The sequence below is a fragment of the Mustelus asterias genome, chromosome 17, assembly GCF_964213995.1.
Source record: "Mustelus asterias chromosome 17, sMusAst1.hap1.1, whole genome shotgun sequence".
Lineage (NCBI taxonomy): Eukaryota > Metazoa > Chordata > Chondrichthyes > Carcharhiniformes > Triakidae > Mustelus > Mustelus asterias.
In genome coordinates this window covers 38,356,793-38,379,633 of record NC_135817.1, presented here as the reverse complement: position 1 = coordinate 38,379,633, position 22,841 = coordinate 38,356,793, and the positions used below count along the sequence as shown (strand labels likewise).

At 45.6% G+C, this 22,841-nt stretch overlaps 1 protein-coding gene across 3 annotated transcripts in view; it reads right to left on the bottom strand.

Moving 5' to 3' along the window:
- Positions 1–18,692, bottom strand: part of pcyt1ba (phosphate cytidylyltransferase 1B, choline a) — a 66,753-nt gene extending 48,061 nt beyond the window's left edge. For all 3 annotated transcript variants that reach the window (XM_078232529.1, XM_078232532.1, XM_078232530.1), the window contains exon 1: positions 18,544–18,692. In XM_078232529.1, coding sequence (XP_078088655.1) covers positions 18,544–18,660 — 117 coding nt within the window. In that variant the 5' untranslated portion in view covers positions 18,661–18,692. The remainder of the gene's footprint in view (positions 1–18,543) is intronic.
- Between the last annotated feature and the right edge of the window lie 4,149 nt (positions 18,693–22,841).

Genomic DNA, 22,841 nt, shown 5'->3' with positions numbered 1-22,841 from the left:
ATCTTCAGCTATTCAGCTATGGTAGGCACATCTCCCTAATGTATTGCAACAGAGTCACTGACATTCTTATTTCTCTTTTGCAGAACAATCTGGTGCATACTCACAGAGAGAAGTAGACAACCTGTGGGAGCAGGACTGCGTGCACTGACTGAACCCTCGGGAAGAGAAGGTTCTTTACATCATGGAGCCAGTGTTACTGAGCTCATTGCTTCTGAGATTACTGAGAACATTCAGGGAGATGGTACATTATTGCTTTATATTCCTTCTCAGATCCCACCTCACCTTCATCCTGCTGTTGAGCAGGAACTGCAAGCTGCAGATGGGTTGACCATGGATTACTTGCTTTCCACCCCATCCACTTTCCTCACAACAACCTTTCCCCTCTGCTTTCAGAGATCCACAAACTGCTGCTTGGCTAGCCACCGAATCCTTGAGAGGCTTCTCCAAATCCCAACATGACGTCTGATGGAGAATAACTGCCACTTGATCTGACGCTTGCAACCACCACCCTGGATCCTGGCACTGTGTGAAATTGAGAGAGTAGTTCAAAATCGCATGTGCATGTGGTGAGTCACAGGATATGAACAAGCTGCTGTCAGGCCAGGCACCTTGTATACCAGCAGAGGAACCAGACTGATGGACATGGACACCGAAATGTCTAATGTGTCAGGGACAGGAGGAGAGTCTAAGCTGCCCTGATTTCCCCACTCTCGACCCATCCATAAACAGAAAGGTGTTTCTTTTCATTCTGATTTGCCCCTTAGCACTGATGCCTCATAGTGCCAGGGACCTGGGTTAAATTCCCAGCTTGGGCAAATGTCTGTGTGGAGTCTGCACATTCTCCCCGTGTCTGCGTGGGTTTCCTCTGGGTGCTCCGGTTTCCTCCAGCAGTCCAAAAGATGTGCTGGTTAGGTGCATTGGCCATGCTAAATTTTCCTTCAATGTACCCGAACAGGCGCCGGAGTGTGGTGACTAGGGGATTTTCACAGTAGCTCCATTGCAGTGTTAATGTAAGCATTGCAGTGTTAATATAAGCTTACTTGTGATACTAATAATAAACTTTAAACAAAAATGAAATGGAGGAAGAGGGTTCCGGGCATGACCACAACAAGAAACAAGTTGGATTTTACATGTGTCCAAAGTGAAGAATCAGAAGTCAACTGGAATGTTCCTTCCGAGGGCGGATTGGACACACCTTAATGTGAGACAAAAGTGTATTCCCATGGCTGTAATCTTTCAGGATTCAGGCATTTCACCCTCCTGCATCTTCACATGGGTCTGGGGGTTTTATAGGTTGATGAACTCTGAGGGCTCAAGTGTGGATTAAGCAGCCCTGCGCAATGTACAGGGGAATGTTGGACATCTCACTCTGGGGAAGCCAGGCACTGGGATCAAAGGATTGAGCTGCTCTTGCCCCACTTAGCACCTGCCTGTTCACTTGGGTAACCTGGGGCTTCAGTTGCTTGGACTCAGGGATGGGATATTTCAAAGGACCTTGGGCAGCTTTAGAGGATCCCGGTTTGGTCTAGCACAAGTGGAGAGTTTCAGCTTGCAGTGGTGGTTGGACCTTGAACTTAGGTCAGTCTTTGCAGGCTGGGATGATGGAAAGAGGACCTTCTGGCAGGGACCTCTCCCGCATCCATGCTGGATATGGCTATATACAGTCGTGTGGTTGGATGAACACAGTGTCCAACCTGGTTGAGGTCCCTTTGCTGGTGAGTTGGGTGATGGTTTGTGTGTCGTTTGGAATACTCCTGCCCTCTGGGAAATGGTCAGCTTTTGCTGTACCTCCAGGTAGCTCATCAGCTAGCTCATCAACCTTCACTCCTTCTGGGCAAATTTGTGAACTTTTCATCTCCACATTTATTTTTGCCCTAAAGTGGTCTACAGAAACCATCACTGGCTTCCTGGTCAGGGTCTTTGGGTTTGGAGGGAGTGCTCTCCAACATGTTCTGTGCCTGTGGAACATCACTGCCCTCTAATGGAGGTGCAGCCTCCACTAACTTCTCTGGGGCTTTTTAAAAGGGGGAGGCAGTTTCTTCACCTGTTGTAGGGATATTTGGGAATCTCTCTGGTCTCCCTCTAACTTTGGAAAGGTGGGTTTGGGTAGCCAAACCTCCTGCCCACCCAGTGTAGGCTCACTTTAGCTTGACTCTGGTTGAGGTAAATTCCTCGCCAAAGGAGGTACGTTCGGGGACCTAAAAGTAGTCCTGCTTTAATATATTATATATTTTTTTCCTTCACACCTCAACCGTGACAAATGCAGAGATATTGCAATTTGCCTTTAAGGGATAGCAGCATGGCATCACTAGAGAGAAAGTGTGTCATGTGATCCAGTTTCAGTTTCACTTTTACTTTTGAACGGAGCACACACACACAACTCCTCTGCTGATGTCTTCAAACTTCTTACCCATGTATAAATGTTTAACTTTCTGAACATAGCTGCGTGGACATTTTAGTACTGAACTTCCATGATGTTCTCTTGATCTCTGGCCAGAAGCTTGAAGCTTTATCAGAGGATCAGGGAAACCCAGGAGAAATACTATAAATAACTGTTTACATTATTGTTCTGGGCGACATGCCAATCTCCTCTCAAGGTTACGGCAGGAACTCAGGAGACCCCCTGTGGAAATTCCAAATGTTTGCAAGGATTCAGAGTTTTGAGTATTGGGGTGCGTTTGGAGTTTTGGAAGCGACACCCCCCCCCCCCCCCCCCCAAATTGAGTGGAGGATGGTGATGCACAATTAGCCGACACCTATTGCTTCAGGCACAGACACCACACATACTTTGTACTGCCTGCTTGTTTGCATGATTGTAATAGGTAGCTGGCACTCGGTGTGCTGTTGAATGTATCCACACCTGAACAAGGCTTCCAAGCATGACAGTCTAGTCCAACTCACGGGCTGCATTGTGCTGTACGCTTTGGAGGAATGGCCACACAGGAGTGTAAACGCTCCTTCAACATGTGAATATTGTTTTTTTAAAAAATAAATCTAAAGTCAACAATACCATAATAATTGATTCAATCGGAAATATTTTTTTTATCGTCATGGGTGTGCCAGCCCAGAGTATATGCTTGAGTCTCGAGTCTGGTCTGTTCAGTGCCCCTGAGGAATCAGCTGAGATGCCTGCTCTTCATCAACATCCGTTGACTCCTCAACCATTATCACTAGGGGGAGAAAAATCTCCTGGGATCTTTCTGTATAAGATTACTGCTGCTTTTGCTTATGCAAAGACTCTCAGTAAACTAATTCACTCCATGTGAAGCGCTCGAGATGTTTTAATTCCAGCTCCATTCAGTGGCCCTCAAGAGGGGAAATCAAAACATTGGAGGATAAAAACTTTCTAAATGGTCAGAAATGCCATGGTAATTGCTTCATAGATTTATCAACAAACAACATTCACATGTTGGAGGAGTGTTTACACTCTTGTGTGGCCACTTCTCATAAACGGAACTGGGCTGGACTGCCATGTTGTTACTAAAAACAAACTTGGTGCCAAAGTCTGCCAATGCACAGCTACAGAAACTTTGTTCTGTTTTACTTAAACCGCTTTTCAGATTTTTGACAGCCGAACAAAAATCACAATGGTTGCATTGGTCAGGCTAAGGGGCCAGTCATTTCGGACTGAGATGTGGAGAAATTTCTCTACTCAAACCGGCGTGAATCTTTGGAATTTTCGACCCAGAGGGTTGTGAATGCTCCATCGTTGTATTCATTTCAGTTTGGGATAGCAGATGTTTGGTCTCTCAGGGTGCTAAGGGAGATGGCGAGCGGGCAGGAAAATGGAGTTGAGTCTGAGGTCAGCCATGATTGTATTGACTGCCTGAGCGGGCTCAACAGGCCGTGTGGTTTACTCCTCTTCCTATTTCATGTGTTCTTCACTTGGTAATTCAATCCAAGAAGAAAACTTTGTTTAATTTCTTTTCGTTTGATAAAAGGGGGCGATTCTTCCATCGCGACCCGCAAATTTTCTGGCGGATGGGGTCGGGAGATGAGCGTATCGGCCATTTCGTGGGATTCACCCATGCGTTCCCGACGCATGCACGTCTCCCAGAGCCAGAGAACAGGTGCAGTCAGGACAGCACTGGAAACCGGCGGGAAGAGAGGTAAGTGATTTTAATCTGTTTTAAATGTATTTTTAATCTATTTTAAATGTCATTATCAGGCCCGACACGGAACTTGCCGTGCCCAATAGCATCTCCCACCCCCGCCAGGAGTATTTCACTCCGGCGGGGTTTAAAGTAGCTCCCCATGTTCGGGGGACTAGTAGGGGACCCTGCTGGAGTGAAGGGGGAGAGCAATCAGGGCCCCCAGGGGGGTGGTGCCCCCAGGTGCAAAGTGTCTATGCCCAGGGGACACCTTGGCACTGCCCAGCGGGCATCGGGCAGTGTCAAGGTGGGGGGGGGCTAGGGGGCAATCGGTGGGGGTGGGGGTCCCATTGCCAACTTTGCATGGGGATCGGTCTGGGCTGGAGGGAGGCCAGTGATCAGGGTGGGCTGGGGGGTGCTCTGCTGGGGGGGGGTCTGCCTCTGTGGGCGGGGGGGGGGTCTGCTGTGGTGGGTGGTGTGGAGGGATCACCACTGCTGGGTGGGGGGGCCTGGAGATCAGGGCACAGGTGGGGGGAATCAGGGTTGGCCCTGGAATTGTCATGGCAGCCACAATCGGGCCATGGTGGTGTCGGAAGAGGCAGGACTGTGGAAGGTCCCGGGTGGCCAGCGATCGGGGAGACTGACAGCACAGCCACTGCGCATGTGCAGTGTTACAGAGCTGTCAGACTCTGGTGCGTATAGCCCACCATTCCGCCCCCCCCCCCCCCCCCAGGTTTTTAATGATATTCACGATTGGGACCTCTGCATTGCACAGAGTGGGCAGATTTGGGTCTGAAGTTGCACTGAAAGAACAGTCTGATCTAGACCAATTTTCTCGCCAATCCAGCACTTTTTGGAGAATCGCCCCCAAGGTTTCACTAATTGGCTCAAACTTCCCTTTCATTTTTTTTAGATTTTATCCACTGCGTTGCATCTTGCAAGTTTGTCCTTCTGTTCAGGTGAGCTATTTGCAGACTTTTCTGCCAGTGTCAATCTAGCTAGCAAGGAATTGGTCAGTGTTAGTTTGGCTAACCTTCTGACCTTCCCTTTGTTCCTGAGAGCTCGGATGACATGAGGTCTCCACCAAATAACTAATCACAGATACAAGCTTTTATTCTTTGTCTTTAATCCACTGTTCTTCCCCAACTTTGCATTCTCCACCTTAGCTAAGATTCTGAAGCTTCAAATCAACTCCTCAGAAAACTGTCAATTCTGTTCCTTTACGAACCACCAGTGGTCGAGCTTAAAGAGGTAGGTTCAGTTATCCATCCCTTCATCAGTTAGCCTGACTGTGGATTTTCATGGTCTATGACACTTTGTAGTCTTTTCCAACCCAGCATGACTCCTCATTACCATCTTGCCATTCCAACTGCATATGTTAATGACTCCTCCAAGTCCATATGTGAGAAAAGACTTTTCATGTCACTTGTGGTGAAATGCTCCTTTAGTAGTTCAGCAAAGTACTAAGCAAACAGACTTGCAAGCTACAACGTGCAGACTCAATCACAGTGGGTTTGATAACGTCAGCTATTGCTCAGTCAGTAGCACTCAAGGCTCTGAGCCACAAGGTGTTGGGTTCACGTCCCACACCAGGGCTTAAGCACAAAAATCAGGGCTGATGTTCCAGCTGCAGCGTCATCTTTCAGATCATGACTAAATTAAGGCCCCATCTGCCTCCTCAGGTGGATATAAAAGATCCAATGTTATTCCTTTGAAGAAGAGCAGGGGAGTTATCCCTTGTGTCCTGGCCAATATTTATCCCTCAATCATTGCAAATAACTAATTATCTGGCCATTATCACATTGCTGTTTGTGAGAGTTTGCTGTGTACAAATTGGCTGTCAGTTTTCCGACATTACAACAATAACTACACTTCAAAAGTACCTAATTGGCTATTAAGTGCTTTGAGATGTCCTGTGGCCATGGAAACGATTTATTGATGCCATGTTGGTTGAATTTTTCCAGATGGGTTGTGATCCAGCTGTCAGCCTCAGGCCCAGATCAGAAATGTGACTGGATGTTAAACATTGTCGTCCTGTACACATCTAAATAATGCCCCTGGGAGCCTGGTCCACTTATGAATGAATGGCTGCAGAGTTCCCGTGCAGGAGGTCCTTCCAGCGTGGCCCATGAGTAGGGCTGCTAGTCTCCTTGGCAGTGTGGGTCCGGCAGCACTAACAGAAGCATCCTGGAGACACCTAGAGGAGGACAGCAGCTTCCATTAAATCGGCGGAGGCAGCAGACTCCAGGAAGTGATTGCAATGTCATGCCTTCTGCTTGGGAAGATTTGAGCACTGCAATTTAATGCCCACAAGAAGGCTCAAATGATTCACAGTCCTTGCTGTGAAGCCACCTATACTCCATTTCCTGATACAACGTTGTGAGCCAAATGTGGGCAGACACGGTGGAACAATGGTTAGCATTGCTGCCTCACAGTGTGGAGTTTGCACGTTCTCCCCATGTCTGCATGGGTTTCCTCCAGGTGCTCCAGTTTCCTCCCACAATCCAAAGATGTGCGGGTTAGGTTGATTGGCCAAGCTAAATTACCCCTTAGTGTCATTTTGATTTGATTTATTATTGTTGCATGTTTTAACATACAGTGAAAAATATTGTATCTTGTGCGCTATCCAGACAAAGCATACCATTCATAGAAAAGGGAACGAGAGAGTGCAGAATGTAGTGTTATAATCATAGCTAGGGTGTAGAGAAAGATCAACTTAATGCGAGGTAAGTCCATTCAAAAGTCTGACAGCAGCAGGAAAGAAGCTGTTCTTGAGTCGGTTGGTACGCGACCTCTTTTGTATCTTTTTCCCGACGGAAGAAGGTGGAAGAGAGTATGTATGGGGTGCTTGGGGTCCTTAATTATGCTGGCTGCTTTGCCGAGGCAGCGGGAAGTGTAGACAGAGTCAATGGATGGGAGGCTGGTTTTGCGTGATGGATTGGACTACATTCATGACCCTTTGTAGCTTCTTGCGGTAGCTTCTTGGGCAGAGCAGGAGCCAGACCAAGCTGTGATACAACCAGAAAGAATGCTTTCTCTGGTGCATCTGTAAAGTTTGTGAGAGTCGTAGCTGACATGCCAAATTTCCTTAGTCTTCTGAGAAAGTAGAGGTGTTGGTGGGTTTTCTTAACTATAGTGTTGGCATGGGAAGGTCAGGACAGGTTGTTGGTGATCTGGACATCTAAAAACTTGAAGCTTCCGACCATTTCTACTTTGTCCCCATTGATGTAGACAGGGACATGTTCTTCACTACGTTTCCTGACGTCGATGACAATCTCCTTCGTTTTGTTGATATTGAGGGAGAAATCATTGTCGTCACACCAGTTCACCAGATTCTCTATCTCATTCCTGTACTTGGTCTTGTTATTGTTTGAGATCCGACCCAGTACGGTGGTGTCATCAGCAAACTTGAACATCAAGTTGGAGGGGAATTTGGCTATAGTCATAGGTGTATAAGGAGGAGAGTAGGGGGCTGAGACACAGCCTTGTGGGGGCCCCGGTGTTGAGGATGATCGTGGAAGAGGTGTTGTTACCTATCCTTACTGATTGGGTCTGTGGGTTAAGAAGTTCAGGATCCAGTTGCAGAGGGAGGAGCCAAGGCCCAGGCCACAGAGTTTGGAGATGAGCTTTGTGAGGATAATGGTGTTGAAGGCTGAGCTGTAGTCAATGAATAGGAGTCTGACATAGGTGCCTTTGTTATCTAGGTGTTCCAGGGTTGTGCGCAGGGTCAAGGAGATGGCATCTGCTGTGGAGCTGTTGCAGCGGTAGATGAACTGTAGTGGATCCAGGCAATCCAGGAGGCTGTAATTGATTCGTACATGACTAATCTTTCAAAGCACTTCATAATGATGGGTGTCAGAGCCACCGGACGATCGTCATTAAGGCACAGTTCTTGGCTTTTCTTTGGCACTGGGATGATGGTTGTCTTCTTGATGCAGATAAGGACCTCAGATTGTTGTAAAGAGAGGGTGAAGATGTCTGCAAATACCCCGCCAGCTGATCCACGCAGGATCTGAATGCTCGTCTGGGTACCCCATCCGGGCCAGTCGCTTTCCGTGGATTGACCTTCGAGAAAGTTGCTCTGACATCTGTAATGGTGACCTCAGATGCAGGATTGTCAGAGGTCTCCAGGCTGGAGGGTTTCAGAGGGACCAGCAGGGTAAATGCATGAGGTTGCGAGGATAGGGTTTGGGTGGGATTGTTGTCAATGCAGGTACGATGGGCTGAATGGTCTCTTTCTGCACTGTAGGAATTCTATGAAATATCACTCCATTTCCACAGTCTGGTAGCTGTTGTTGCTGGGCCCCTGTCTCCAGAATAAGCACACAGGCAAGGGGCCAATGGAGCTGGATCAGCACAGGTCAATCACTTCTTCCTTGCCTACCCCATACCTCCAAAGCCCGTCTCTGATAGGCTGGGAAACTGCAACTCAATGTTTCTAACTTAATTCCTAAATACAATAACTAAAATAACATAGAATCCATAGAATCCCTGTATTGCAGAAGGAGGCCATTCAGCCCATCGAGTCTGCACCGACTGGGCATCTTACCCTGGCTCAGACCCCCTGTTCTATCCCCTTGCGCAATTTACCACGGCTAATCCACCTAACCCACACATCTTGGGAGACTAAGGGGCAATTTAACATAGCCAATTCCCTCTAACTTGCTCATCTTTGGACTGTGGCAGGAAGCCGGAACACCCAGAGGAAACCCACGCAGACACAGGGAGAATGTGCAAACTCCACACAGACAGTCACCCAAGGCCAGAATCGAACTCACGTCCCTGGCGTTGTGAGGCAGCAGTGCTAATCACCGTGCCATCAGGAACATTTTTCAGGTATATATTCTGCTGTAAAATTTGCCAGTGTAGCCTGATTTCTTAAGAGTGCGGTTAGCCTCCAAAATGGAGCAAACCACACTGGATACCTTTTTGGTGAGGGCATTAGTGCCCATGCTGGGAGTGCACAACGCCGATTTAATGCCAATTCTACCATTGTGAAATTCAGTGCTTCACCAATCATTCTATCTTAACGTCATAAAGCAGCTCAGTAACAAGATGGACATCCCACCAGCAGAGGGATCATCAACCACTTTCTGGTTTGTTGTCAAATAATTTCTATTGGCTCTTGCTGTGATTGTAGAAATGTTCAGTAGTTACTGTAGAATAAAGGTCTGGCACATGTAGGCTTAATGTGGGATTGAATCCACACAGTGATGTGAGAAGACCATGATCCAGACCTAGGGTCAATGTGGTGTTGCGCAGAGATATGTTAAGACATGGACATTGAGATAACTCCCTGCCTGTACCCTTAACTGTAGATATGTATATTGTTACAAGTAGTTAATGAAGTTTTGTTGTTAACATACAGAAGACAATGGACATTTCTTAACAAACCAACATCATCCCAACATGGTGGCAGCTCAGGATCAAAAATCTTCAACCTCACAGAAATGCTAAGAAAAAGAAAACCGCTGATGGAAATTCTGACTTGAAGGAAGCTCCCAACTGAGGCTGAAGACACTGAAGATATTTGTCAGTAAAAGTTCAGAGAAAAGAGCCTGGAAGCTGAAGGCAGAGACTCCTTGGAATCTCCCTTGGAAGCCCAGTTTCAGCAGCAAAGTCCAGAATCTGCAAGGGTGAACTAAATCTTTTTAAGTTCCAGGTTGCAGCTCGTCCTGAGATCCCATTTTACTCAGTCAGATTCAGAAGCACCATTTGTACAAAACTTGTTGCCAAACCTGATCCCCAACTCCAAACCTCAACAAGTGGCCTCCAAGTCAAAAAATAAAATAAAATAATTAAATTACTTAGCCTCTTGACAGTCACGACTGTCCGATTCACAAAACAGCAAGTCTGCTGTTGAATTTTGCCACAACAGTTGTTCAACTAAACAAGTCAGCAGTCAGCCAACCCATACAGCCATTGTTAAAAAAACAATCTTCCAGAAGCACACCACTGCCATTTTTCCACCAGAATACTGGCAAACAGAGGAAATCCTTTGTAGTGCAGTGAACGGCAATGCCAACTTGAAAGCCTCTAAGTTCTTAAAGCCGTACTCACACTTTAAACATCTTGAACACGGATTACAATTTCACAATTCCAACTCAACTTGGAATCACTCAGAGCAATCCAAAAATTGGAATCTTTGGGGGAAAAGAGTTTTAAGATACAGCATTGCTTCTGGTTTAAATAAAAAGTCAGTATAGCAAGTAAACACTTCTTTACACAATAGGGCCAATTGCAGATGACATCATTGCACAACAGGATATTCATGAGTCATCTGCCAAATTTGATGAGGTTCTAAAATCCCCTGACATTTATTTCAACTTGCAATGCAACCAAATATTGGAGAGAGCTAAATTCAATAAAATAGTCCACCTGCCTGTTCATTCCTTCATAAATGATCTCCACAGGCTGGCATTGGGGTATGAATATTGTCATGGTCAGAGGATGAGGGCAAACTGAGCAGGCCTGTGACCAGCGGTGTGCCTCAGGGATCAGTACTGGGTCCACTGTTAATTGTCATTTATATTAATGATTTGAATGAGAATATAAGGGGCATGGTTAGTAAGTTTGCGGATGACACTAAGATTGGTGGCATAGTGGACAGTGAAGAAAGTTATCTCCAATTGCAATGGGATCTTAATCAATTGGGCCAGTGGGCTGACGAATGGCAGATGGAGTTTAATTTAGACAAATGCGAGGTGATGCATTTTGGTAGATTGAACCAAGGCAGGACTTACTCACTTAATGTTGGGGCGTTGGGGAGAGTTACAGAACAAAGAGATCTAGGGGTACATGTTCAAAGGTGGACGGAGTGGTGAAGAAGGCTTTTGGCATGCTTGGTTTCATTGGTCAGAACATTGAATACAGGAGTTGGAATGTCTTGTTGAAGTTGTACAAGACATTGGTAAGGCCACATTTGGAATACTGTGTGCAATTCTGGTCACCCTATTATAGAAAGGATATTATTAAACTAGAAAGAGTGCAGAAAAGATTTATTAGGATGCTACCAGGACTTGATGGATTGAGTTATAAGGAGAGGCTGGATAGACTGGGACTTTTTTCTCTGGAGCATAGGAGGCTGAGGGGTGATCTTATAGAGGTCTATAAAATAATGAGGGGCACAGATCAGCTAGATAGTCAATATCTTTTCCCAAAGGAGTCTAAAACTAGAGGGCATAGGTTTAAGGTGAGAGGGGAGAGATACAGAAGTGTCCAGAGGGATTTTTTCACACAGAGGGTGGTGAGTGTCTGGAACAAGCTGCCAGAGGTAGTAGTAGAGGTGGGTACAATTTTGTCTTTTAAAAAGCATTTAGATAGTTACATGGGTACGATGGGTATAAAGGGATATGGGCCAAATGCGGGCAATTGGGATTAGCTTAGGGGTTTTTAATAAAAAGAGCGGCATGGACAAGTTGGGCCGGAGGGCCTGTTTCCATGCTGTAAACCTCGATGACTCTATGACCTTTATTTTCTCACTGTCTGTTCGTAAGCAGACATGTTTTAATTTTTGAAATAGGCTTTGGCGTATTTCCCCAAACATTCTGTTTGTGACATCAATTTTAAAGTGATTCACAGCAAACTCACTTTGGGTTAAAATCAGAGGTGTTGTTTATTCATACATTCAAACCCAGGGGATGGTCATCACAACCACATATACATATAGAAGCACACAAGGAGATAGGAAAGAAAAGAGTTTTGCAACTTAAAAAAAATCAAAGATATGGATATTAATTCATGTGAATCTCAGGTTCCTAATGTCAGAGATCAATGAGAGTTCAGTCATGTAAGAGTTAAAGTTCAGGTAGGTGCAGCTAGTTGAAAGCAGGAGCTGCCAACTTTCTTACAAGTTGGTGATGGCACAGCAAGATGAGGTTGATATCTAGAAACTTGGTCCACTTTATGGATGATGGCAGGAACTAGGTTTCAAGGAGGTTTAGATTTGGGAAGGCTTTGTTGTCAGCCTGGAGCCTTGCTTCAGTGTTGACAGGCTGGATGTTAATAAGAGTCCAAGGGAGTCCAAGAATGTAACATTAAAACTTTTAAAAGGCCAGAGATGCTTAGACCATGTGATGTTGCCCATCAATGAGTCAGTTCTTGGCTAACAATTAGTTTCTGTGTCTCTGGTCAAAATCCATCATTCACCTCAGAATGGTGGCAATAAGTGCCTCTGCATGTATAACAAGTTTAACTGGCTCTCTTTTTCTTGTAAGTTCAGGCTGGGGAGACAGACCATCTGCTGTTCTCTTTTTGACTGTAATAGATCCACACCATGTTAGGTATGAGATTCCAGAAGGTAAGGGTTCAGTTTTGTCTTGTAATTCCTGTTAGAAATTTCCAGAACTGCAGCCAACTTGTAAATCATGGAATCTGTAGCAGCCATATTTTTGGAGCAGCAAAGTCCATTTCTAAATAAGCAGTCCTAGTTGTCGGGTCACAAAGATGCAGGGAAATCCAAGTCAGGCAGAGCAATTCCTGAACCGCCCAGCAGAGCCATCTTGCCAATGCGACGGAGCAATGTTCCCTCAGAGGAGAGATTACTACCCTGCGAGTACTGCATAATGCTTCCACTGTGACAGGCAAGGACACTTTGGCAAACTGTACAAGTCAAAACTCCAGCACCGCAGAGATAGCCCAAATATAATCCACAAGGTCAAGACTAAAACAGGTTTGTCCATTATCATTCCAGGCCCCTAATGGTCAGATTACAATGATGCCTCCATTAGAAGCAGAACCAGAGAATAATCAGCAGTCTGAGAAGCCTTTACCTTCAATTAGGGTGATGGTACAGTTGATCAACACAGCAACCATTACATGAGCACAGCAACTTGCATCCAGTATGCCACAGCTACAAGGGATGCTGGAACCTGGTACCAGGCTTTTACCATTGACAACAAACAACAAACAAAACGCAGATGTAAGTGTATCTCTAAACCTTCTCTTCGCCATGAATGTTTTTCCTCAGCCTCAGAAAACTTTAATTCAGCTCACACAGAGAATGAAGAAAACGCTGTACCAAGGAGATGAATACCAAGTTCGTCCACCCTACAAGAAACGAGCAAGAGTAACAGCAACCATGGATCAACACAATGGTCGAACCAACAAGGCGTGGTTCAACATAAAGCAATGGAAGAAAAGAATGTAAGCATACGTAACCTGCAAACAAACAGCAAGAATCAGGACCAAGAGTGCATTCTGCGACTCTGACAGAATGAAACAAGATGTGGGAGAGTTATAAGGCCTGCAGACTGCCTGAACCTCTAACTTCAATGACTTGAAGAGGGGAGATTGGGTAGAGAGAATGTGATAGCGCAAAAACTGTAACAGCAATTACATTGGAATAGCATTAAGATAGTAACAATAAGGTAAATGATAATATAAGACATAAAGTAAATGAGTGTAACTCCTTATGCATGAGGTAAAGACTTGGGGGGGAGGTGTAGTATAAGGATCTGGTACATACAGGGTTAATGTGGGGGCTAAGTACAGTACCACCCACACAAATGATGAGAGAAGAAACATGAACCAAACCTAGGTCAGTGTGGTATTGAACTGAGCTGTGTCAAGACCGAGACATCGAGATTGCTCCTTTACTGTGTTCTCAACCTTGTTCCTCACCTGAGGTGTGGTGACCATCAAGTTAAATCACCACCAGTCAGCTCTCTCCCAAAAGGAAGAACAGCCTATGGTCCTTGGGACTATGGTGACTTTTTTTCATACATATACACATATACAATTTCAAGTAGTTAATAAATATTTGCTGTTAACATACAGAAGACTACGATGACTTCTTTAACAGACACATTCTTTAATCAATACCATTCCAACAATTTCTGGAGTTGTTTAAAATTCTTACAGGGAGAAGTATAAAGTTTATTTATTCGTGTCACAAGTTGGCTTACATTAACTCTGTAAAGTTACTGTGAAAATCTCCTATTCGTCACACTCTGATGCCTTTTCGGGTACACTGAGGGGGAGAATCCAGCATGACCAATGCACTGAACCAGCACATCTGACAGACTGGGAGGAAACCGGAGCACCTGGAGGAAACCCATGCAGACATGGGGCGAATGTGCAAACTCCGCACAGACAGTGATCCAAGCTGGGAATTGAACCTGGGTCCCTGATGCTGTGCTAACCATTGAGTCGCTGTGCATGAGCTGGAGTAATTTGTCCTAACTTCAAGGTTCAACTCAAACCACTTGCTCACATCGATACAGTAGTTTGCATTCCCTTTAGACTACAGCATGACAGGGCGAATGGGAAGAGGCAACTACGAGTAGGCAAGCTGCTGGTAGAGTGGGAGGAAAAGGCTCTCCAAAGGAGGCCCTCTAGACCTAGGGTGTTCAAAAGACAATACAGAAGCAAAATACTGTGGATGCTGGAAATCTGAAATAGAAACAGAAAATGCTCAAACTATTCAACAGGTCTGGCAACGTCTGTGGAGAGAGAAAATTGTTCTTGCAGCTGAGTCCCAGCGACAGACCCATAAGCAGAAGGGGTGGGAGGGAATAACCTCACTAGGGCACTCAGATAAAAAGCAGATTATTGCGCATCCTGGAATCTGAAACAAAAACAGAAAATGGTGCACTCTGTAGGACCTGGAGCTGCAACTTGCAGGAATCACGCAACTAATTGGTCGCCTGAAGCTACTATCCTTAGTAAGGATGGCCACCCAACCCCAGGAGCTCCCGGCCAGTTGGAGGGTTGGCAGGTCAGAGTTGCCAGTAGCACCACTGGAAGATGTGGCCACTGCTGGGACTGCACCCAGAAGAGTAGGACAGCATGGAAGGATATTGCCCTCCCAACCAAATGAGTGGGCTCTGAGACACCAAGGCCAGTTAAGCAGGCCTGGCAAGGAAGGGGTTTGTTGGTAAGAGCAGATAGCACCATTGCTGTTAAGGCATTGTCATTGCAGGGTGGGGGGGCTCCATCAGTCAAAGAATACCCACAAAGTGTAGGACTCCCACCACCAAGGCCCGGTGGGAGGCCACATGGGTTTACCTGACTGTATCTTCATGTGGTTAAGGGCCCACCCATTACTGGTAAAAAGCCATTGATGGCATGAAGTGGTCCTTAATTAGCACTTAAATAGTTCAATTAGCCCCTAGGAGGTTTTGGGGGTGTGGGCGGAGGGACTGTCTGCCACCTTCCACGCTGCTGGCAAGATGGCGATAGGAAGATGATAGGAACTCTGGCACTCACATTCCACTGCCATTTTATGGATCCACCTGCCTGCCCACCGGTGCCCAGAGGGCTGGTAAAATTCAGCCCAATCTTTCAGGCTGGTGACCTTTCAGGAAGCAATTCCCGCCTGAGTTGCGGGACTGAACTTTAGGTAGAAACAGTATGTCAGATGTCTCTGCTTCACTTAGGACGTCCTGACTGAAATCTGCCACCGGCTGTAACTTCAGGACAGGGAAAGGATGGCAGCGCCTGTGGTTGTCAAGGAGACCATAGCCATCGATCTTTATGCCTCTGGGTCCCTAGCTTGCAAGCCAGCTGCACATATTTGCAATATCTCTCAGTTTACCCTCCATTTTGTATCACTGAGATCATTGAAGATTGTGTTCCAAAAGAGCTGAATATATTTCATCTTCTCTTGCCAGAGAAACAGCAGGAACGAGCACATAGCTTTACAAGGATTTCAGGCTTCCCTAAGGTACAGGGTGACATTGACTGCAATCAACTTGGTTTTATGGATGTTACCTGTCAATTCTGAGATTCACCATCACCAGAGGGGGTTTCAGCTAGTTTGCGTATCATGCAAGTCAATGCCCGGTATCCTCGGAGCAGTCATGATGCCTTCATTATGTGACAGTCCGCTGTGACTTTCACATTTGAGCCACCAAAACAAACAAGAGGGTAGCCACAAGGTGACAGGGGCGATTCTATGAAGACAGGGCTCTTGATTTTGCGCAAAACCCACACACACTGGAGCAGCATGCATACAAACAAAAGTTGTGTTGCCACATGGAATGCGATCCAGCAGGCCACTGAGGGATTTAAACAATCCTCCTGCTGCCTGGACCACTCAGGTGGAGTGGGTGTCAAAATGCTTGGTGATCTGGTGCACGCTGCGTAACCTCACTATGAGGATGCAGTCACCAACTACACAGCGACCATCTGAGGAGGAGGAAGGAATCTGAGGAAAAGGACCAAGAGAGGAGGAAGGAAGGAGGCAAACCAATGCAGCCCCTTTCTGGCAGTGCAACGAGGGATGGGCAATAAATGCTGGCCAACCAGCAACGCCCCACAAATGAGTTTAAAAAAAATCCAATTCATCCAACTGCAATACCAGCAAAAACAACCCCAATTCCCAATTCACCTGCAGTCCCACATCTTGCATTCCCCATGTTGGTCACCACCACAGTATTTACTTGACCACAATTCAAAACATTGTAAACATTCCAAACCAAATTTCTGAATCAAACCATGTCATCCCACTTGTACAATCTCTTCATGCCTGTCTTGCAGCTGCCTTTTCCTATCCTAGTGATTAATTGTACGTGGTACTTGCCTAATGGGTGCACCATGGGTGGTACGGTGGCACAGTTGTTAGCATTGCTGCCTCACAGTGCCAGGGACCCAGGTTCAATACCGGCTTGGGTCATTGCCTCTAGAGTCAGCACGTTCTCTCTGCATGGGTTTCCTCCGGGTGCTCTGGTTTCCTCCCACAGTCCAAAAGACGTGCTGGTTAGGGTGCATTGGCCATGCTAAATTCTTCCTCAATGTACCCGAACAGGTGCCAGAGTGTGGCAACTAGGGGATTTTCATAGTAGCTTCATTGCAGTGTTAATGTAAGCCTACTTGTCACTAATAAATAAATGACTGATTGGAGGCTGCCAACGTCCAATGAAGGAGACTGTAGATGATGTTGGAGGATGGTGTTGAGCAGATGTTGACCTAGAAAGCCTGGCTTTGGACACCACCACCTCAGCATGGGCAACAGCAGAATGGGCTGCAAGGGCACTGGTGGATTGACAGAGGTGAGAGGACAAATCCTGAGAGGGGACCGCAGGTTTGTGCCCCATGAAGCCACTCTCACTCCCCTGGGTTGGTCCCTCTGCAATTCAGCATCGGCGTGTCACCCTTCAGTGCGATATGGGATTTGAAGATATGACCACACACGTGAGATCATGAAACATTTTGCGACATGGCATCCATGTCCTGGTCTCCATGGTCACACTGCTTTCACAAAGTTTGTCTGGAGACCTGTGGCAGAAGGCACCTTTCCTACTCTACATGTCCTGCACCAACGTCTGCAGCGCATTGTTGGAAAACTTTACAGTGCATTCTGTATCATGGTGTGCCATTCTTGTGACTTTTCCAGGTCAGGATCAGTTGTAGAATGACTCCCAGCATCTGCTCCAGACTCAAAGTGTTTTTTAATTCATTTATGGGATATGGGCATCGCCAGCTAGGCCTGCATTTATTGCCCAACTCTAGCTGCCCTTCAGGAGGATGCCCCTCCCCTTTTAGTAGTGCAGGCTAGTTTTAGCTCGGTATGCTCGCCTCTCACGCTTTTATGCCCGCTTGCTCAGACGTGCAGCCACAGGTGTGCTGGGTTGCATACGACAATCATTTAAGTAAGCACGCTGCAAGTTTGAGTTTGGCCTGCATCGGAAGCAATGGGCACAAGTTAAACGTGCACCACGCTGCGGTCCCCTTTTCCACAGATTATCAAATTTTGCGGCCTCCGAGTTGTAATTGTGGCCAGCAGGTGACCGATCACACCAGTTTATAACACTTAAATCAACGAGATACTTCTTTTCTTGTTTGAGATAACTCCCACAGCCTTGTTCAGTCATCAAAGCTCAAAGCATTGTTCAGAAGCTAAAGACAAAAAATGAATCCTGCCATTTGCAGTGTCTGCTATTTTATGTGCAAATGACTAATTCTGTGCGTGATTTGTTGGCTTCCCAACGGTTTCAGGTTTGCATAGATCACTGAACTCTTGCAGCTCATTTTTATGAACACTTGCAATCTGATGGCAGCATGTTTAATCCATACGATACAGTTTCAAATTCGCAGGAGAATTTGAGACACTGAGTAATATTGTTGTGCATTGCACCACGATATAAATATCCAGTGCAATTTGTATTTGAAAGGGGTATTAATTACTAAAGTGGGTGAGGAAGCATTTCATTCTATCGCAAGCATTTGGGTTTTTTAATCTCTCTCAGCATCCGCTTGCTTCTCTCCTCCACAGCTGTAGGAGTGGCCGTGAATCCTGTCTCCCAGAATAATTAGGCATGCAAACAATGAAGCTGTTTAATTTACTGGCCACAGTAAACACACAATGAGGGGCATAGTTAACTGAGGCATTGTTTCAAAATTACTCAGAGGATCATGTTGTGTTGCTCCCTTTCCCCTGATGAAACTAAATGCCATCGCCGTTCTCAGCTAACAAATATATATAATCACAGATATCCATTATTTGACTCACCGTACGTGGCTGAGGGCAGGTGTGTTCTATTTCCTCCATAGTCTTTGATGGAAGCTTATAACAGGAGGATTTTGGGATACCTTCTAGTGACTCAGCATCAAATTTAAGAACTGGCATGACCGAGGAAAAGCTGCTGTCTCCACGACCTAACTCCGCCGATCACTTTATTGTCCGTCAATTCTCTTTCCCCCCCACCCCACCCCCGACCCCGTACTATTTCAATTTTAGTTCTCACACCCCCCAGGGAAACGTGAACATTATTCCCTCATATAAGCTACAAGGCAGGGCCTTCAGCTGTCGCTATAACAACCATTCAGTCGGTCTGTTACTACCTCACTAAGCACATTCATTTACATAATGTGCACTGGTTGGCTGTTTCCAACATGAGATGAGAGTGAAAACAGGGCACAGAACTCTGGTGCTGAGCTCGAGACAGTGACGACTTCAGCCTGAGTCAAGAGGGGAGACAGACGGGGGGGGGGGGGGGGGGGTAGGAGTCGAATCACAATTGCAGGGAAACAGACTTCTCGATTTCCCATAATTATTTACCCGGATCTGAAAATTGAGACCAGCGGTGGGGGGGGGTGGGGGGGGGAGGGGCGTCGAGGGGGGGTCAGGGTTGTTAATAGACTGTCGACCATGTCTGTGTCATTCTTGCTGAGGGATACTACAACGGATGGGCTTAAACAGCAATTGCATCTTTAATAGTGGTCAGAGCTGCAAATTACACTGACTCTGTTACATGCAAGCATTAGCTGATTCCACTAAAATAAAATAAAATCAACTCACTATGCGCACTGCAGCGTGAGATTATTTTCTCATTTGCTCAGCACATTCTCAGCACATTTGATACATATTTAAATTATAACACATTTAACAGGAACATAGGAAAGCGGGGCAGTAAGCCCCTCAATCCTGCTCCATCATTCAACTTGATCATGGCTGATCATCTACCTCAACCACATTTTCTCCCTGCACTATCCTCATATCCTTTGATATTTCTAATGTCTAGGAATCTGTATCTATCGATCTTTGTCTTGAACATATTCAATGGCTGAGCCTCCACAATCCTCTGGGGTAGAGAATTCCAAAGATTCACCACCCTCTGAGTGAAGAGATTTCTCCTTATCTCAGTCCGAAATGATCTGGCCCTTATTGTGAGTCTATGTCTCTTGGTGCTCGACCACACCTCTCCCCACAGCCAGAGGAAATATCCTTCTCACATTATTTAGCCTGGCGAGCCCCGTAAGAATTTTATATGCTTCAAAGCAATCACCTCTCATTCTTCGAAACCTTAAAGAATGTAGGCCCAGCCTCTTCAATCGCTCCTCATAGGACAACCTTGCCATCCAAGGAATCAGGCTAGTGTATCTGTTGTCGGGTCCTATATAGCTTTTGCAGCATTAATTGCTTTCAGCCATTTCTTGATACTATGTGGAGTGAATCGAATTATCATGAAGACTGTGTTCTTGTTAAGAACCCCCCTGCGAGAATGTTTCAAAACCCTGAAGGATAACTTGAAACACTGGTTCTTAGTGCTGTGTATTTGTTTGGAATAATGTGAGAAACTATGTACAACCCAGTGAGGAACCAGCCCAGTCAAAGAATAAACAAAAAACAAAGAAAAGTACAGCACAGGAACAGGCCCTTCGGCCCTCCAAGCCTGTGCTGATCATGATGCCCTAAGTAAACTAACAAAAACCTTCTACTCTTACTCTGCCCATATCCCTCTATTCCCTCCCTATTCATGTACTCATCCAGAAGCTTCTTAAATGTTGCTAATGTGCCTGCTTCTACCACTCCCTCTGGCATCATTCTGCATGAAAACTTTCCCCGCACATCTCCCTTAAACTTTCCCCCTCCCACCTTGAACCTGTGCCCCTTGTAACTGACACTTCCACCCGGGGAAAAAAGCCTCTGACTATCCACCCTGTCTATGCCTCTCATAATTTTGTAGACCTCTATCAGGTCTCCCCCCAGCTTTCATCTTTCCAGTCAAAACAATCTTAGTTTATTCAACCTCTCCTCACAGTCGATGCCCTCGAGACCAGGCAACATCCTAGTGAACCTTCTTTGCACTCTCTGCAAAGCTTCCTCATCCTTCTGGTAGTGTGGCGACCAGAACTGCACGCAATACTCCAGATGCGGCCTAACCAAGGTTTTATGTAGCAACATGATTTCCCATCTTGTATTCAACGCCCCGGCTGATGCCCAAGCATGCCATATGCCTTCTTAATCACCTTGGCCGCCTGTGTTGCCACTTTTAGGAAACTGTGAATCTACGCACCCAGATCCCTCTGTATGTTAATGTTCCTCAGGATTCTGCCATTTACAGTGTAATTCATCTCTAAATTTGATCCTCCAAAATGCATCACCTCGCATTTGTCCGAATTACATTCCATCTGCCTTTTCTGAGCCCAAGTCTTCAATCTATATCCTGTTGTATCCTTTAACAATCCCGGCACGATCAGCAACTCCACCAATCTTTGTGTCATCATCAAAACTACTAATCAGACCACCCACATTTTCCTTTCGATCATTTATATATACTACAAACAACAGAGGTCCCAGGACGATCCCTGCGGAACACCATTAGCTACAGATCTCCATTCTGAAAAGCACCCTTCCACCACTACTCTCTGTCTTCTATGACAAATCCAGTCCTGTATCCATCTAGCCAGCCCACAATGAATCCCATGTGATTTTAATTGCATAAACAAGTCATTGTATAAACAATTAATAAAGAGTATTTATTACAAGTAAAAGGAAAGGAAAAGAAAACATACGGCAAGAAAAACTAATATACACAATGACACTTAGGTATATTAAAACTTAACACACCATTTTATCTGAAATTACCTCCTGTTCCCAAAATACACCCACATTTCCTGAACTCACTGAGACACCCCTTTTCCTAAACAACATCCAATTTAATAACTCTACATCAAATCCAACTCATAGTTACCACACAATACAGCTTAGATGACCATAGAGTCATAGAGGTTTACAGCATGGAACAGGCCCTTCGGCCCAACTTATCCATGCTGCCTTTTTTTTAAACCACTAAGCTAGTCCCAATTGCCTGCGTTTGGCCCATATCCCTCTATACCCATCTTATTCATGTAACTGTCGAAATGCTTTTTAAAAAACAACTATACCTGACCAAGCCTGGGAAGACGTCTTTTCCCAGGTCAGCAAAGACATAAAACTGAGTTTTTTAGAGGAGAATATCTGTAATCTGCCGTGGCTATAAATGTTAGATGGAACGGGCTTGTGTTTCATTGTTGGATGGAAAACTAGCCTGCTTTCCCAAATGAGGGTGCTCGATGCTATACATTTCAGTTTCTTTGATATTCCACCCTGTTGTTTGGGCTGTCTGGAATTCCTTGCCTTTAGAAGTTATCATTTGTATAGCCCCACTGATCTCTGGTAAACAGTTTTTTTGATATGGCAATTTGCACCTCAATTTCTCTAGACATCTGCTAATCTTGTTACTGGATAAATCATATCTCATTATTCCTCTAGATGCCTGTTAATTGTGTTACTTGTTTGTTATTTTGTGTTCATCTCAAGTTCACTGTTAACATCATTAACTTCCCAATTCCTAACAAGGCCCACCTTCTCAAACTTGCCCCTCGCCTGAGGCGCAGTGATCCTCAGGTTAAATCTCCCCCTCAAAGGAAAGAGCAGCCTATGGTCATCTGGGACTATGGTGACTTTAACCGCATTAGCCTGGGTCTCTGGATTACTAATCTGGTGACATTACCACTACACCACTGCCTCCCCTAAGTGTGTCAAAGTGTGAAGATGGAACTTGGTGTCCACAAGGCCTATGCAGTGGTCACTTATAGAAATATGATCATGGACAGGAGAATCTGCAGCTGTTAAATTTGTGAAGACAAGGTCTTGCAGGTTTTCCCCACCTGTTTTCTTCTTTCACCACTGGCTGCAACCCCATTGCAGCATTGCTGTCCTTCAGGACTCAACCATCTCAGTCAGTATTGTTACTACTGGATAACTCTTGGTAATGAATATTGAAGTGGCCCACTCAGAGCACATTCTGTGCCCTTACTACCCTCACTTCTTCTCCAAGGTTATTTTAACAAGGAAGAGGATTGTTGCATCTGCTGAAAGAGGGCGGTGAGTGAAAATAGGAGTTGTTTTGCCAATCTTTGCCCTGATAGCATGAGCATTCAATGTCGAGGATCATTCTCACCCGACTGTATATCAGTGTAGCCCTACCTCCGGTGGGCCTGACCTGTGCAGGCGTGTGGCCTCATCAGGCTAAGGAATGGCAG